Source organism: Cavia porcellus, unplaced genomic scaffold (assembly GCF_034190915.1).
Source record: "Cavia porcellus strain 051 isolate PalLab524CR breed Dunkin Hartley unplaced genomic scaffold, mCavPor4.1 scaffold_5, whole genome shotgun sequence".
NCBI lineage: Eukaryota > Metazoa > Chordata > Mammalia > Rodentia > Caviidae > Cavia > Cavia porcellus.
Window position 1 is genome coordinate 25,641,948 of NW_026947488.1, and position 15,391 is coordinate 25,657,338.

At 35.3% G+C, this 15,391-nt stretch overlaps 1 protein-coding gene across 9 annotated transcripts in view; it reads left to right on the top strand.

Moving 5' to 3' along the window:
* Rbm39 (RNA binding motif protein 39) overlaps positions 1-15,391 on the top strand; it is a 33,016-nt gene that overhangs the window by 15,836 nt on the left and 1,789 nt on the right. For 6 of the 9 annotated variants that reach the window (XM_063248441.1, XM_063248443.1, XM_063248444.1 and 3 more), the window contains 6 exons: positions 1,081-1,218; positions 4,219-4,284; positions 5,982-6,186; positions 6,853-6,930; positions 10,463-10,513; positions 13,073-13,154. In XM_063248441.1, coding sequence (XP_063104511.1) covers positions 1,081-1,218; positions 4,219-4,284; positions 5,982-6,186; positions 6,853-6,930; positions 10,463-10,513; positions 13,073-13,154 — 620 coding nt within the window. Of the gene's footprint in view, positions 1-1,080; positions 1,219-4,218; positions 4,285-5,981; positions 6,187-6,852; positions 6,931-9,546; positions 9,686-10,462; positions 10,514-13,072; positions 13,160-15,391 lie in introns of those variants that run through there. The other 3 variants (XM_063248442.1, XM_063248440.1, XR_010047402.1) reach the window with 2 other exon arrangements.

A 15,391-nucleotide genomic window follows, 5' to 3' on the forward strand; every position in this document is an offset into this window, starting at 1 on the left:
GTCACACCAAATGATTTTCTTGGTAACATAGTTTTGATACATGTCTGGCGTTAACTTTTATTTTTTCAAAAACTGGTGTAATGGCTGATTTGAAATTCCTTTTTGATGCCGCCTTCTCTTGCACTTTCTTGGCTATCTCAATGTCTTCAGTTGATTGAAAACCTTTACATTTCATGACGCTTGTCTTTGGAGAAGAGCCTGAAGTTGCATAGTGCCAAACTGGTTGAATAAGATGAATGAAAATACACTGTAACATTTTTCTGCTACTGCCTTTCTATTGAATAAAGCAGTCAGCAGCTGCATTCACCAAATTGTTTTTTATCACATCTGATAAAGATATTATTGAGGACTTTTAGAACTGCTTCAGAAAGTGGCAAAGAACAATAGGAAAAGTGTTTCATGTAAAGTTGGAGATATTTTGAAGGATTAATTAAATGGCAGTGTACCTTTTTATTGTAAAAAAAAATTTTTTTTTTTTTTTTTTGTCTTTTTGCTTTTTATCGGTACTGGGGATCGAACTCATGACTGCCTGCTTATAAGGCAGGCGCTTATGCCATTGAGGTAAATCCCCAGTCCCCGTAAAAAGTTTTTAACTTGAACTTTCATTGTTTTGATCACTTCTATATAACCTTTGGTAAAAGGATGTATTTTTTTTTTAAGATTTGAGATCTAATGTGGTTTTATAGTTATTTCAGTATAAAATACGGTAAATAATTGCTCTAGATAAAATACATGCATTCTCCTATGCTGTGGTAAAATATATTTAAACATTTAGCCACTATTAAATGTACAGGTCAGTGCCAGTAATTATATTCCAAGATACTATAGTTACTATTGTTAATCACCAAAACATCACTCTTAATTGTACCCATTAAGTCACAATTCTCTTTACACTTTTCTAGACCTTTGTAGCATCTGTGACTTTGTTCTAGAGAGTTCATGTAAATGAATTCATGCAATATTCTTTGTAATTAGATTGATTTCTAATCTTTGATTTCAGTTGTTATTGAGCAACCTAAGTGCTTAATCTGGTTTCTCTTAGCCCTGTATGATGTGGTTCGTGTTTTGTTTTATTCGTAGGCAGAAAAAAACAGAGCTGCAGCAATGGCAAACAATTTACAAAAGGGAAGTGCTGGACCTATGAGGCTTTATGTGGGCTCATTACACTTTAACATAACTGAAGATATGCTTCGGGGGATATTTGAGCCTTTTGGAAGGGTAAGTCCAACTTTTTGTTTTCAGTTTTTTTTTTTTTTTTGGTGCTAGGGATCAAACTTGCCATGTACTTGCCAGGCAGACACTTGTGCCACTGAACTAAACCCCCAGCCCTGTTCTTGGTTTTTTTTTGTTGTTGTTGACGGTGAACTTGCCATGTAGTGCAGTCTGATGGTACAGCAGAGTGGTAATGTTAAGTAAGGTATGTTTCTAGGGAGGCAATTTTTTTCTTTTCTTTCTTTCTTTCTTTTTTTTTTTTTTTTTTTTTATGACAGGGTCTCCATCTAGACCATCCTAGCCTTCAACCAAGTTATGTAGCCCAGGCTGGTCTCTGACTCACAGTAATTCTCCTGCTGTAGCCTTCTGAGTGCTGAGATTACAGATATGTGCAACTACACTGGTTTAAGTCCAGTGTCCATGAGAGATCTTTAGATGGTACATGATTAAAAATGTAACTGTATAATAATGTACATTTGTCTACTTAATTTCCTGTGAGATTAATATTGAAAAGAGTTGGCCAAATGGGGTGGCTCAGCTAATCCCAGCTACTCTGACTGCTTAGGGAAAAAGCCTGGGTGTAGTGATGGTGTTCCTGTAATCCCAGCACGTGGGAGGCAGAGGCAGAAAGATTGCCATGAATTGTAGACCAGCTTTGGCTGTGTAGTGAGTTCAAGGCCAGCCTGGATTACAGTGAGACATTGTCTCAAAACAAATGAAGGGATGAGAATTGGAAATTCAGGGTAACATATTGAAACTTTATTACTGTGAAGAGTGAGTTCCATATCTAGTAGTACTGGGGGAAAAAAAGAAGGGAATGGGTTTTTCTTTTTGTCTTTTTGAGACAGTGTCTCACTACAAAGGTTAGGCTGCCCTTGAGCTCACTTTGTAGCCCAGGCTGATCCTGTAGCGCACAAGTATCCTTTTGAGTGACGGGAGTTAATTACAAGTGTGCACCACCACGCCTGGCACACGAAAAGAATGTTTGTGTAAAATTTTCTGACATCTCAAGGTTGATAATATACTTGATAGACTATGTGAAGACAACCTGTTAGTAATATGTATGAGAATCATTTGTTTAAAAATCAAGATCAACTTGCAAGCGCTTGGTTTTGAGTTCGATCCCCGGTACCGATAAAAAAAAAAAAATCAAGATGAAAATTTAAGAAGAGGATTGGGGATATAGCAGAGTATTAGAGGACACTTGGGTTAAATCTATCGTTAATTCTGTGCTATTGAAAATAAAAATACTGTGCATTTTAAAAAAACCTTATTTTTTTTATTGGTTCATTTTAGAAATAATGGGATCATTAGTCATGGGGTATTTGTGCCTTAACAGTACTGGTTGAGTTTTTTGTTTGTATGGTTTTTTAGTACTCAACATGGAACTCATAACCTTTTACTTTTCAGAGAGGTGCTTATGGTGCTGAGCTAACTCCCTAGCCCCTATCATAGGTTATTTGCACCTATACAAGATAAATCTTACTGCTGCTTTTTTTCCCTCGTGTCCCACCCCTTCTTCCCAATATCTCTTTGTGCTTATTTACACTTTCAATTTCTCAAACCAGAGAAACTGTGTGTTTACACTTGTGTCTGATTTATTTCACTTATGAGCATTGTGTTTACCTGTCAAGCTATATGTGTTTACCTAGAAATATCAAGCTTATTCTTTATGGCAGAGAGTAATATTCATCAGTTGATGGGCATTTGGGCTATTTCTAAGATTCTGCTATTACAAACTAATGCTGTACATTTGGAGCAGGAGTTTTTTTGGCAGGTGGATAGTTTTTAGAGAAAAATGTTAGGGATGTATAGAAAATAAATTATTTCTGTCCATTTCATTTTACAGTAGACATTTTATTTTGGAATAAGTGTGACTGTTAAAAGTTTGAAAGTCATTGTATGACCATGAATAAAATGTAGGATATTGTGTATACCTAGTCAGTGCTAGTATGAAGATTACCCTTGGCTGTGCTTCTCGGTAATTTTTGTGCTTTCTTTTTATAGAAGGCTTAACTGGGATGATGTGTAATTTACAAATCCTGTATTTAACCTGTTGAAAGTGAACAGTTCTGTGAATTTTATTTTATTCATAGATTTTTGGATTTTGTTTTTGGTTTCTTTTTTTGAGACAGGGTCATGCTATGTAGTTCAGAGGAATTTGAACTCACTATGTACCCCTAGCTGGCCTCAAACTGGCAATTATCCTACTGCCTTAACCTCTACTGAGTGCTAGGATTACAGTCACATACAGCCACTCCTGGCTTCCATTCATACATAGAGTTATGTAATTGATCAGTATATCCACTGTTGTTTTAGCCAACCAAATAAGTGTGTTTCATATAACTAAGGAGAAATGTTTGATATTTTCAGTGTAATGGAAAGGAAACATGTTTATTTTGTTCATATTTCTGGCTGTATTTTAAGAAGAGGATCTCATTTTCCGTTTTGTATTTTTTTTTTGTCTTTTTCCTTTTTTATCGGTACCGGGGATCGAACTCACGACTGCCTGCTTGCAAGGCAGGGCACTTATGCTGCTGAGCTAAACCCCCAGTCCCCCGTTTGGTATTTTTTTTGAGACAGGATCTTGCAGTGCAGTTCAGGCTGTTCTTTAACTGACAGCATTTCTCCCTGTCTCACTTCTTGAGTGCTAGGCTTATAGGCCTGTGTTACCTTGCCCATCTGAATGTTCTTTTTGAGGCAAAATAAATTATTTGGTGCTCTGGACAGAAGTTAGGGGCTCTGGACAGAAGTTAGGGCCTTGCACATGGTAAGCTATTATTCTACCTCTGAACTATGTACCTGTTCCTTGCCTTTTTTTTCTTAACTCCAGTGTATAACTTACTGCTTTAACAAATTTTAGGCCTTTGTAAGTGTTTTTGGATGGAGAGTTTAAATTCCTTGTAGGAGGAGAAGGGTTTTCTGCATTTGTGAAACCCATATCTTATGGAATAAAATACTTTACCATTTCCTTTTTGACTTAGGTAGTAATTCTTTCAATTTCAGATTGAAAGTATCCAGCTCATGATGGACAGTGAAACAGGTCGATCAAAGGGATATGGATTCATTACAGTAAGTAATTGCCATAAGTAACATTGTATAACATTTTTTTTCTGAAATGTTTTTCTGTGTTTGTATTTCAGGCTGGTTTTGAACTGTTATCCAGTGTGGCTCTTACCTGGGACAGTCTTTTTGCTTCAGCCTTGTGAATGCTGGGATTATAGGCATGTGCCATCATACCCAGCCCCAACAACATTGTATAACATTTGATTGATTTGTTCATTTATTATTATTATTTTTTTTTTTTGAGAGACAGTCTCGCTATATATAGCTCAGGCTAGCTTTGAACTCACTGTGTAGTCCAGGCTGGCTTTGAAACTCGCAGTGCCTGCTTCAGCCTCCCAAGTGCTGGGATTACAGGCATATACCACCATACCCCACCAAATTTTAAGTAGCAAAAATATACTGGTTACTAATTGTGAGCGAGAAGTCATGGTTAATTGCTTTTACGTGATAAACGAGGCTGATGATACTCATTTTCCTTTTTTTTTTTTTTTTTTTTTTTTTTTTTTTTTGTGGGGGCCAGTACAGGGATTGAACTAATTACCTTGCACTTAGCAGTCAAGTGCTTGAGAGTCTTGCAGTTTAGGCCAGCCTTAAATGCACTATGTAACACAGGCTGGTCTTTAATTCCACTTTCTCAGTTGGTATTATTACAGGGGTACACCACCTCTCCTAGCTGTATGCTCAGTTTCATTAGTTAGGTTTTCACAGAATTAAAATGTACTTCATTTGCTGACTTTCTTAATGGTACATTCTTAACAGTTAAAATGAAACATCGTAGCCAGTCATAGTGGCATAATTTTAAGGCCCACTGTGGCATCTTGGTGACTAACTAGCAAGACCTTATCACAAAATTTTAGAGAAAACTGAAACAAAAAAAGTTTCTGTTGTTCATGAATAGTTGCGCTTTTGCCTTAGATATACTGATGGCAGGAGGAAGAGCGCACCTAAGGTTTCTTTATTTCTTATTTATTTATTTATTAACAAGGTCTTGCTGTGCAGTTCAGTCTGACCTTGAACTCAGCATGTAGATCATGCTGGCCTCAAATGCATGTCAGCTTCCCCAGTGCTGGGATTTTTCCGTCTCTCGTTTTTTTGTCTTTTGGAGACAGAATCTCACTATGCAGTTCGGGCTGGTCTTGAGCTCACTTTGTAGCCCTGGCTGGTCTCAAACTTGTAATGATTCTCTTGCCTCATCCTCCTTAATCCTGGGTTCACAGGCATGCGTCACCGTGCCCAGCTAAGGTTTCATGTCTAATAACATCAGTGTGGTTGTTTCACCTTTTTAATTTTTTTTCTTAAAGTATTTACAGTATATAGATTTTGTTAGTGTGTGTTACTAGGCGACTATTTTACCTTAATACAGTGATATTTGTAAAATAGATTATAAACAAATGTACTAAAAATTGTATTTTAATGTTTAGTAGCCACTGTGTAATTATTGCACTTCAGTATTAATAACAGGTGTTTTTTAAGAGCTTTGATGAAAGATTTTAACTGTAGAGTGAATGTTGAATTATTTTCCATTTGTATAAGTCAACAGATGTGCATGAGTTTATGGTCTGATTTGTATCATGTTATTTATATATTCAAATTTGAACCTTTCCCCCACTTAGTAGTTGCTATTGAATGTAATAATAGATTCAGTGTTTAACTGTAGGATGTTGTGTGTACATTAGTAAATTTTAAATTCCTTCCCTTCTCAGTTTTCTGACTCAGAATGTGCAAAGAAGGCATTGGAACAGCTTAATGGCTTTGAACTAGCAGGAAGGCCAATGAAAGTTGGTCATGTTACTGAACGTACAGATGCTTCTAGTGCCAGTTCATTTTTGGACAGTGATGAACTGGAAAGGACTGGAATTGACTTGGGAACAACTGGTCGTCTCCAGTTAATGGCTAGACTTGCGGAAGGTAAATTTTAAAATTTTTAAAAATTTGACGTTATAGTGATAAAGTAAACATGCAAAGTAAGAAATGAAAAGTGGGTGGTTATGGTAGTACACATATTTAATGCTTGCTACTTAGGCTGTAGCAGGAGAATCATAGACTCTAGTCCAGCCTGGGAAACTTGGCAAACACCCTTGCAAAATTACAACTAAAAAGCATTGTCTTGGGGATAGAGTATTCTAGTTTTAATCCCTAGTAGTGTAAAAAAAACAAGTGGAAAAATACTACTTTTAATTTGAGGTTGACGTTGTCTTTGGGCAGCACGTAGTTTGATAAATGAAGTTTCGTCATTAAAGTTTAAATATATTTCAGGAGTTCTAGCTGAATAGGCATCATAACACAAAACTGCAGTTCCAGCACTGTGGAAAACTGAGCAAGATTGCAAATTTCAGTTCAACTTAGGCAATTTAATGAATTAATAAGACCATCTTCAGATAAAAAAAGGACTGGGGATGTTATTTTGCTCAAGGTGAAGGCCACCACCACAAAAAAGTTTTAGTATTTTTGCTCTCATAGTATACTATTTTCATAGCTATATTAGGGAGGAATTAGCTGTGTAATTTGTTTTAGTGTGATACCTGGTAGTCCACACCCATGAAACTTTGCTCTTAAGAACCTATTGTTTTACAGGTACTGGTTTGCAGATTCCACCAGCTGCACAACAAGCTTTACAAATGAGTGGCTCTTTGGCATTTGGTGCTGTGGCAGGTAGGAATTGAATCTTTTCTAATTTGAAAAAATCATTTTTTCATCTAATTCGAAAATTTGCCAAATTTTTGCATTTAAAAGGACTAACTGAGAATTCAATTCATCAAGTACTTTTAGCATGTATGTTCATGTAAGGGTATAGATTTAGAAGTATCCACTAATTAAAAATAAGCTGTGAGGAAATTTTTATCCCAGTTGAAATTTGGAAGTTTAGCTCTTAATAAGTTTTATTCTTAATGAGTACATCTAATACTATTTGAAAGAAAACTTTCATTGCAATGTCTATGGTTAGAAAACACTAATACACCCTTTAATCAAACTAATTAAAACATGCTGTAGCAAGAGTTTATTAAAGTTCTTAGAGAAAGAAGGAAAGAAGGGAGAATTGACTTAATCAGGTTGGGTTCATGAAAATTTCTCTATTTCAGAATTTAGTTATCTGAAGTTTGTTTTTACAAATCTTGACAATCACTTAAAACTCAGAGGTAGTATAGAATTAAATTTTAAAATGTCAAAGACATCACTCTTTGAACATGGAAGAATCATTTGTATTTTAGATGTAGGTTGGTAGTAACTTTTTCCTGAGAGAATAGTAATTTCTATTTAGTATTGGTCATTTGATCTAATTTACAAAGGGAGACAGATCAGACATGGTGGTACATGTCTGTGATCCCAGCTCTCTGGAGGCTGAGGAAGTAGAAGGGCTTTGAGTTTTAAAGGCCAGCCTTCCCAAAGTGAGATTTGAGAATTATATATAAGGCTACCATAATCTAAAATTAATGAGAACATCGTGAATATGTCATGATTTCTACTTAGATCCTAAGTTCATCTAAATAAAGGGGAGAATTATTTATGCCTTTATTTTATTTTATTAAGAAACTGGTTCTTAATGGCTATCCAAAGTATGGGTGTACCTTTAGAGGCCCTCTCCTTTGGTCTTTTCTTTCTTAATACTTTAAATTTGAAAAATGACACATGGTTTTAGAATTCATGTCAGCTGTGCCATTGTGTTAAGTAAAAAATCTAGGGCTAGGGATTTAGCTCAGCGGCATATGCACCTGCCTGCTAAGCGTTAGGTTGTGAGTTAAATCCCCGCTACCAAAGGGGAAAAAAAACTAAAATCTTAAACTGTTGTCTGGCTGTGGTGGTACACAGCTGTAATTCCAGTACTTGGGAGGTTAAGGCAGGAGGATTGCTACAAATTCGAGCTGACCCTGGGCTACATAACGAGTTCAAGCTCAGCCTGAGTTACATACATAGCAAGACCCTTTCTCCCAAAAGTTAAAAATAAGAAAGTAATCCTAAGTGTTGAGCAGCAATTTTGATAGCTCTCCAAGTATTATATCTGCTATCTTTTTGGTTTTAGCACATATTCATATTTGATTTTTATTAGCTATTTAATTCTTTACGTGAATTAATCATTGTATGCCACTTGGTGTGACTGAAGACAATAAAGTACACTCATCTCTTCTAGAAATACACCCTTTTAATGGTTTGAAAGCTATTTTGAAAACTGTCTCCTCTTTTTCCATTGCTCAGGTCATTTTTTGATAATCTAGAAAATGTTTAATTGTAGGTTTTCCACTAGAGGATAGAGGAAAAATTTTGTTACCTCCTTCATGGAATTGATACAATGACAATAGGATGCATTTAAAAATGAACAATTTCCTTTGGATATTAAATATATTGATTTGTTACACAGATCTCTTCATCTAATTAAGGACACTTTCAGTATCAAGCACCCTCACATAGGTCACATATTATTTTTCTTACAATGTTGTGTGCAGCTCCCTGGGCATTCACGTTAGTTTGGATTAAATTTGCCTGGTTGTGATCAACTTAAATTCTAAAAGTCTTTATGGATTTTGTGATAATAGTCACTACTTGATATATCCCCTTTTTAAAGTATTTTTTGAGATGATTTTAAAGATTGTTCTTTCACATTTCTTACATAAGAATTTCTTTGTAGCGAGTAATCACTTAATTTTTGTGTAAATATTTATAATTGAATATTGCAGAATAATGCACAATGCTAATCATTAAAATTACAGGTAAAAACCCCCATCCCCTCTGGTTGGCTGAGGCAGGAGGATCCATAAGTTTGACGGAGCCTAGTCTGGGCAGTTCAGTGACCTGGCAGGAGGACCCTGTCATAAAATTTTATACTGGATTGCAGCTGTGGCTTAGTAAGAAGGCCCTGGGTTCATTCCCAGTAAGAAAAAACAGAAAAATACCTTATGTATAATTCAGTAACTTATATTATTACTTGTTTACCCTGATTAAGGCTATAGTCCACAAGTTTTGTTGTCCCCCTACAATCAAACTTGGGACCTTTTGCTTCATGGCAGGCTCTGTGCCACTGAGGTGTATCTCCGGCCTCTCTAGTCTCCAAGTTCTTAAAGCTATTGTTATAAAACTAATCCTTGGTTGTTACTGTGTCTATGTATATTATTGTAGCTTAATTGGCCTTTGCTAAGATGGATTAGTAGCTTTATGAAACCCATGCTGTGTTTCCAAATTGTTCAGAAATGACTTGGAAAATCATTTAAGTTGATTGGGATTTATTTATACTTAAGAGCATGGATTTCTGATACCTATACTTTTTTCCCATTTTAGGAAATAAAAGTCAAATTGTGTTATTATTTAAAAGTGTATTGACTGTGTACCTATGGTTATATCTTCAAGTTTCTTCAGTATACACCAGTTATATTTCTTCAGCTCCTTGAGATGCCAATTTTGAGCACCTAGCACCCAGGTATTATATCCCAGTATGACTTGGGTTACAGATCCCTTTACATTTTGCCATTTTTTAAATGATCATTTTAATTCCCAGGAAGAAACCCAGTTGAATCACATTTTAATGAAAATCAGAGCAACTAAATGTTTATATTTTTCTTGTGTTATACATTATCATAAACCCTATAACACATTTCTGCCTTACTGAGTTTTCAGAGTAGGTTGTGAAACGATAATGCTACTCACTTTCACTACTAGACATGACAGGTTAAATGTTGTTAAAAACACTTAAAATATTTATGCTTTTTGGAGAAATAACCTTTTCCAGTGGTGATACTCATTTCAAATTGGCAGATCTTTAAGGCATTAATATTATTGTGTTTACTCTTATTTTTCATGTATAAAATCCTGAATGCCACTGATGTTAAAAAAGTAAATGCTTGAATTTTCCCAAGTACTTGGAATTGAATTCTCAAGATCAGGGTTTTTCACACATTATCTGACCGGTGTGCTCCCCTTTCCCCATTTCCCATTATTTTCAGCTGAAGAATAGTGTAGTAGAATGCATTTGAGATATCAGATAATAGGAATAGGAAAAACACAAGTTTCCTAGGGTGAAAGGGGAAAAAAGACCCCAAAACCTTGTCAATGAGGAATGGGGAAGGAGGTTTTGCTGCCAGGTTTTGCTAAGTTCTTTTTTTAATAAACCCTGCTGCTGTAGTCCTCTTTTATTAATGCTTTCCTGACATTTACCCTGTTAGTTGAGGCTCTTCATTGTTCCTGCACTGAGCTGTAGAATTCTCTTTTGTTATAGATTTGCAAACACGACTTTCCCAACAGACTGAAGGTGAGTTGAACTGTTATTTTTGTCTTTGAAATAGAATTAAATGCAGTAAGCCTTAGTTGTTTGTATCATTTCATACAATATTTTTTGTATCTGACACTTTCAGAATGACACTGTGCTATATATACACATTAGTCTTATAGTTCAGAATATTTAATACAATGGACAATGAATATTAAAATGTCCATGCTTGTTTTTCTTTAGCTTGTTTAAAATTTTCAGCCTTGCGCTGAGTTTGTAGTTCAGTAGTAAAGAGTCCTAGCGAAGTACACTAGCACTCTATCCCAGCACCTCTTACCTCCCCTCTGAAAAAAAACTCCCATCTCACCTTTGTATGTTTTGTGTTTATCAGTTGTGTTGGATATGAAAATAAAGAAGTGAAATACTTTATGTTATAATTAGTAAAGATGTCTTTCAGATCATAGAATAATCTGAATGTATTTTTACATCATGAATCAAGGAAAAACTGAATTTTCGTTGTTAAAAAATTGTACTATCCATGATTCGCATAAGCTACAATCAAGTCATGAGAATGTTTGTTTAGACTTGGATTGCATGTGCATTGATACTTTTTAGAAAAGTAGGCTCTGAGTTCTTGTTTTTAATTATCAAGTAAATCTCTGTGTTTGGCAGAAAAAACATTTTGCCAATCAAGTTTGATACATGGAAAATCTCTACTTTGTTCTTGATAGTAACAAATTAAATACATTTTAAACAATTCCATTAAATGAGTGACAGCGGTTCTCAGAAAATTTTTGTTAGTGAATTTTAATTATGTGTTTAGTATGCATGATTTATAACATTTAATAATTTTAGAAAGCAGAAAAATCATCTTCCTGTTTTGCTAAGACCTGTTTTTATGCAGCACATTTGCATTGTGTTTTGATAGCACAGATTGATCTCCAGTTTTTTCTTAGTTATGCAGCCTTGTCTTTATATCACATTAAACTCTAGAGCTCATGTGATATTTCTTACTCCATCTCTAGAGTAGCTGAGACTACAGGTCTGCACCCCTGGGCCCAACCTATGATGAATATTGAAAACTTTCTCCCAGTAGAATTTGATGATAGCAATGTCGGCATTTTTTTATCTAAAAAATGCTTGTTCATGCAAGGAAATAAAAAGCAAGCTATCAGAATCCATAATTCTTTTCCAATATATTTCCTGCACTGCCCTATTATGTTCACTGGAAAATTTCTGATACTTCCTCAGGTGATCTATCGTTCATTTTAATTACCATGATTTGTTAATGCATTGTTTTATCCTTAGCTTTGTTTGTTGTTATGCAATGGAATCAAATTTGGTCAGATAATATGATAACGGTGAGTTGTGTAACAGCTACTGGATTTTTTTGTAAATCACATAAAACCATTGGAGCAACTCTTAGAAAATGCTACTGTTTTTTTTTTTGTTTGTTTGTTTTTTTGTAAATCACATAAAAGCTTTGAAGCAAGTCTTGGAAACTGCCCTAATTGCCTTTATGTGTTTTAAATACAAACTTTATATTGTCTAGAATTTTGAAATTACAATAGTTGACATTGGTATTTTAGATATATACATCTCTTTTTAGCAATTATTTGATTGGTTTATTCTCAGATGTTACTTTGTGGCTGGGCTTGAATTTGAGATTCTTCTGCTTCAAGCCTCCCTCGATGGGATTACATGCATACAACAGTGTGCTCAGCCTTTGTAGTATTTGTTTTTTTTAATATATATTGTGCTGAAATCAATATAATCCAACATTAGTTTAATATACAGCTTAGTTTCCTAGGAAGTAAAATCTTAGTTTGAATTTTATGCATCTTATTTTAAAAACAATTAGATTAAAGGTTATTTCTGATGTGAAAGAAATTATAGATCCATAGGGCAAAACTAAGAAGTATAGATAGGTACAGATTTATTTGACATTTTAATAGATTCTGTTTTAGCATCTTCCTCATTTTGTTCTAAACTCTTAACTATCCTAAAAATCAGTATTCCATTTTATCGTCTGGATTAGGTATTGAGATTTTTGTCTTCATTGAATGCTACAGACCACAAAAGTTTAAATTCCCTTACAAAATACTACTTGCGTATTTGTGCATGTCTGCTTTTCCAAAATCGGATTGTCCCAGTTTTCTGGCAATTGAAATTAAGTGCAGTCTACATCTATCTGAATCACTTTGCTGCTAATGAATAAAAATACATTAGTGGAAAAAAGTTTTATCTAAGCTGGGAATTTAGCTCAGTGGCATAAGTGTCTGCTTAACAATGGCGAGATCATGAGTTCAGTCTCTGGTACAAAAAAAAAAAACCCATCTGTACTGAACATGTACAGCCTTTTCTCTTTGTCTTTATTACCTAAGCTTCCATTGTTTTTAGAGATGATTTAAAGTTATAGTGATAATAATAACAGCAGTATTTCAAAGGGAGGTTAGTGAGTTGAGAAACATTTAGGAAAGATAAATTGGTGAAGTGACGTCCCTACTACACTGGGATAGGTTTTTTTTCAGTTGTTAATTATGAGGGACACTGATACACATTTTCCATGAAACTAATTTTTCTCTCTTAATCCTTTTTTAGCTTCAGCTTTAGCTGCAGCAGCCTCTGTGCAACCCCTTGCAACACAGTGTTTCCAGCTATCTAATATGTTTAATCCCCAAACGTAAGTATGTTTTATCAAATTTATTTTTCAAGTTTAAAAGGACATACTGTGAAAGCCTTAAAGGGTACTTTTATGTATTTTATTACTGAAACATTGCAACAATTTTGAGGGTGTTAGCATAAGTTTTCTTTGGATACATTTGTTAGGTTGAAATTGAACCAAAAAGTGTTATTGTATGTTGTGTATGTTTTTCTGTATTTCATTTTGCTTTGCTTTGTTTTGTTTTTTGAGGCAGTAACCTGTAGCCCAGGCTGGCCTTGAATTTGGGGGTTGATCCACTTGTGTCTGCTTGAGTGCTGGGTTACTGGTGTTACTTTGCCCACTCTGTACACAGATTTCTATGCATTTGGCTTTTTCTCATTTCTTTTTTTTTTTTTCCTTTTTTTTTCCTTTTTTCTTTTTTGGTACTGGGGATCAAGCTCATGACCTTGTGCTTTACCAAGCAAGTGCTTGAACTGCTGAGCTAAATCCCTGGCCCCTATACTTTTTAAATTTTGTACCACCATGCAAGAGGCTGAGGCCACAGGTTAGACTCAGGAAAGATCCTATCTCAAAAACAAAAAAATTTTTTAAAAGGGTTCTGTATATTAGTACATAATGGCTATGCTCACCCTGGGGAATTGGTGAGTATTACAGTTTTACCTCTTGCTCTTTTCCCTCCCCACCTATGTAATTTTCTGTTAAGTTTGTACAGTATATGTTCCCATTGTATATATTCCCTTTTTACTTGCTTTTATCTTTGAAATTTACAATGTCTTGGTCTAGTGATAGAAAACAATATTTTAAGTTTTCCCTCCATTAATTGATGCTATAAGTTTTAAAATATCATTAGAGGGTTTTTGTTGTTGTTCTTGTTGTTGTTTTTCATCTTTGTGACACAGGGTCTCACTATGCAGTTCAGGCTGGCCTTGAGCTCACTTTGTAGCCCAGGCTGGTGTCAAATTCAAAACGATTGGAGTGCTGGAATTAATAGGCATGGACCAAAACGCCCACCTATTACGTCTTTTAAAATTTATGGAATCAAGCCAGATATAATCATAGCACCCTTGACAGTAGAGAATTTTTGAGTCAATCATAGGCAGTCTTAACATTTTAATGAGACCCTGTCTGAAAGGCTGGAGACACAGCCCAATTTGAATGCCAGTTTTGGTCCCTGGTAGCACAAAAGAAAAGAAAAGAAAAAAAAAATAACAGCATGCTATTTGTGTGGGTGCCTGCATTTCCAGCATTTGGGAGGCTGAAGCAGAACAAAAACTACATACCCAACTCTTTGAGGGTGAGGGTTTCACTAGAATGCCAAAGCCGGCCTCAATTTTGTGAAGTTTTGTCCTTGTCTTCTAAAGGTCTACAGGCATGCCGCCATACTCATCTTGCTATTTGTGCCTGTTAATAGTGTGCCACAGGGAAAGTCCTTGGATTCTTGGGTGTTTCTTTTTCTTTTGGTCTGATACATTGGCTTTTAACTTTACTATGTAGTCCAGGTTGAGCTGGGATGCTTGGTGATCCTCTCTCAGGTGCTGGGATTACAAGTTTGTCCCCGGCTTAAAACGTTGGATTTTTGTGTTCCTGATAACATTTATTTTTATCCACGAAATAGTGATAATTGATAACAAGTGTCATTTGAGAAAATACTGTTTTAAAGATAGCGATATTGAATACTGACCATGGGCCAATAAAAGTTATTTATACATTTTTAAGTAGTGAAAATTCATAACCTAGGCTCTGAACAATGTTTTGCAGGTTGTGGATGAAACCCAATGCCTAAAGCATGTTCACAACACAGTCTAACTCTAAACTAGTGTCCCCAACCTCAGAAACTAGCTGGCCTTGATTTCACTATGTAGTCCTAGCTGGCCTGTCTTACAGCAATATTCCTGTTATTCTCCTGAGTGATCAGATTAAAGGCATTTGCCTGACTCGAACCAGTATATTGTGTTAGTTTTCTTTGATTTTTCCCTGCAACTCAGTATTGTTAATATAGCTGTCTTTAAAAATGCAAAAAAACTTTAATCAGGTAGCTTTTGTTGTTTGAGACAGGTTCTCAATATGTAGGTCAGGTAAACTTAAAACTCGGTTTGTGGCTTAGACTGGCCTCATTTATGGCAATCCTGTCTCCTGAGTGCTAGGATTGCAGGCATTTGCCACCAAGCCCAGTTCTTAAAATGCCTTTTATTCATAACAACCTGTTTGTTTTCTTTACTGTTTTTCCTTTTGTACAAGGGGTCAATGTCAACAAC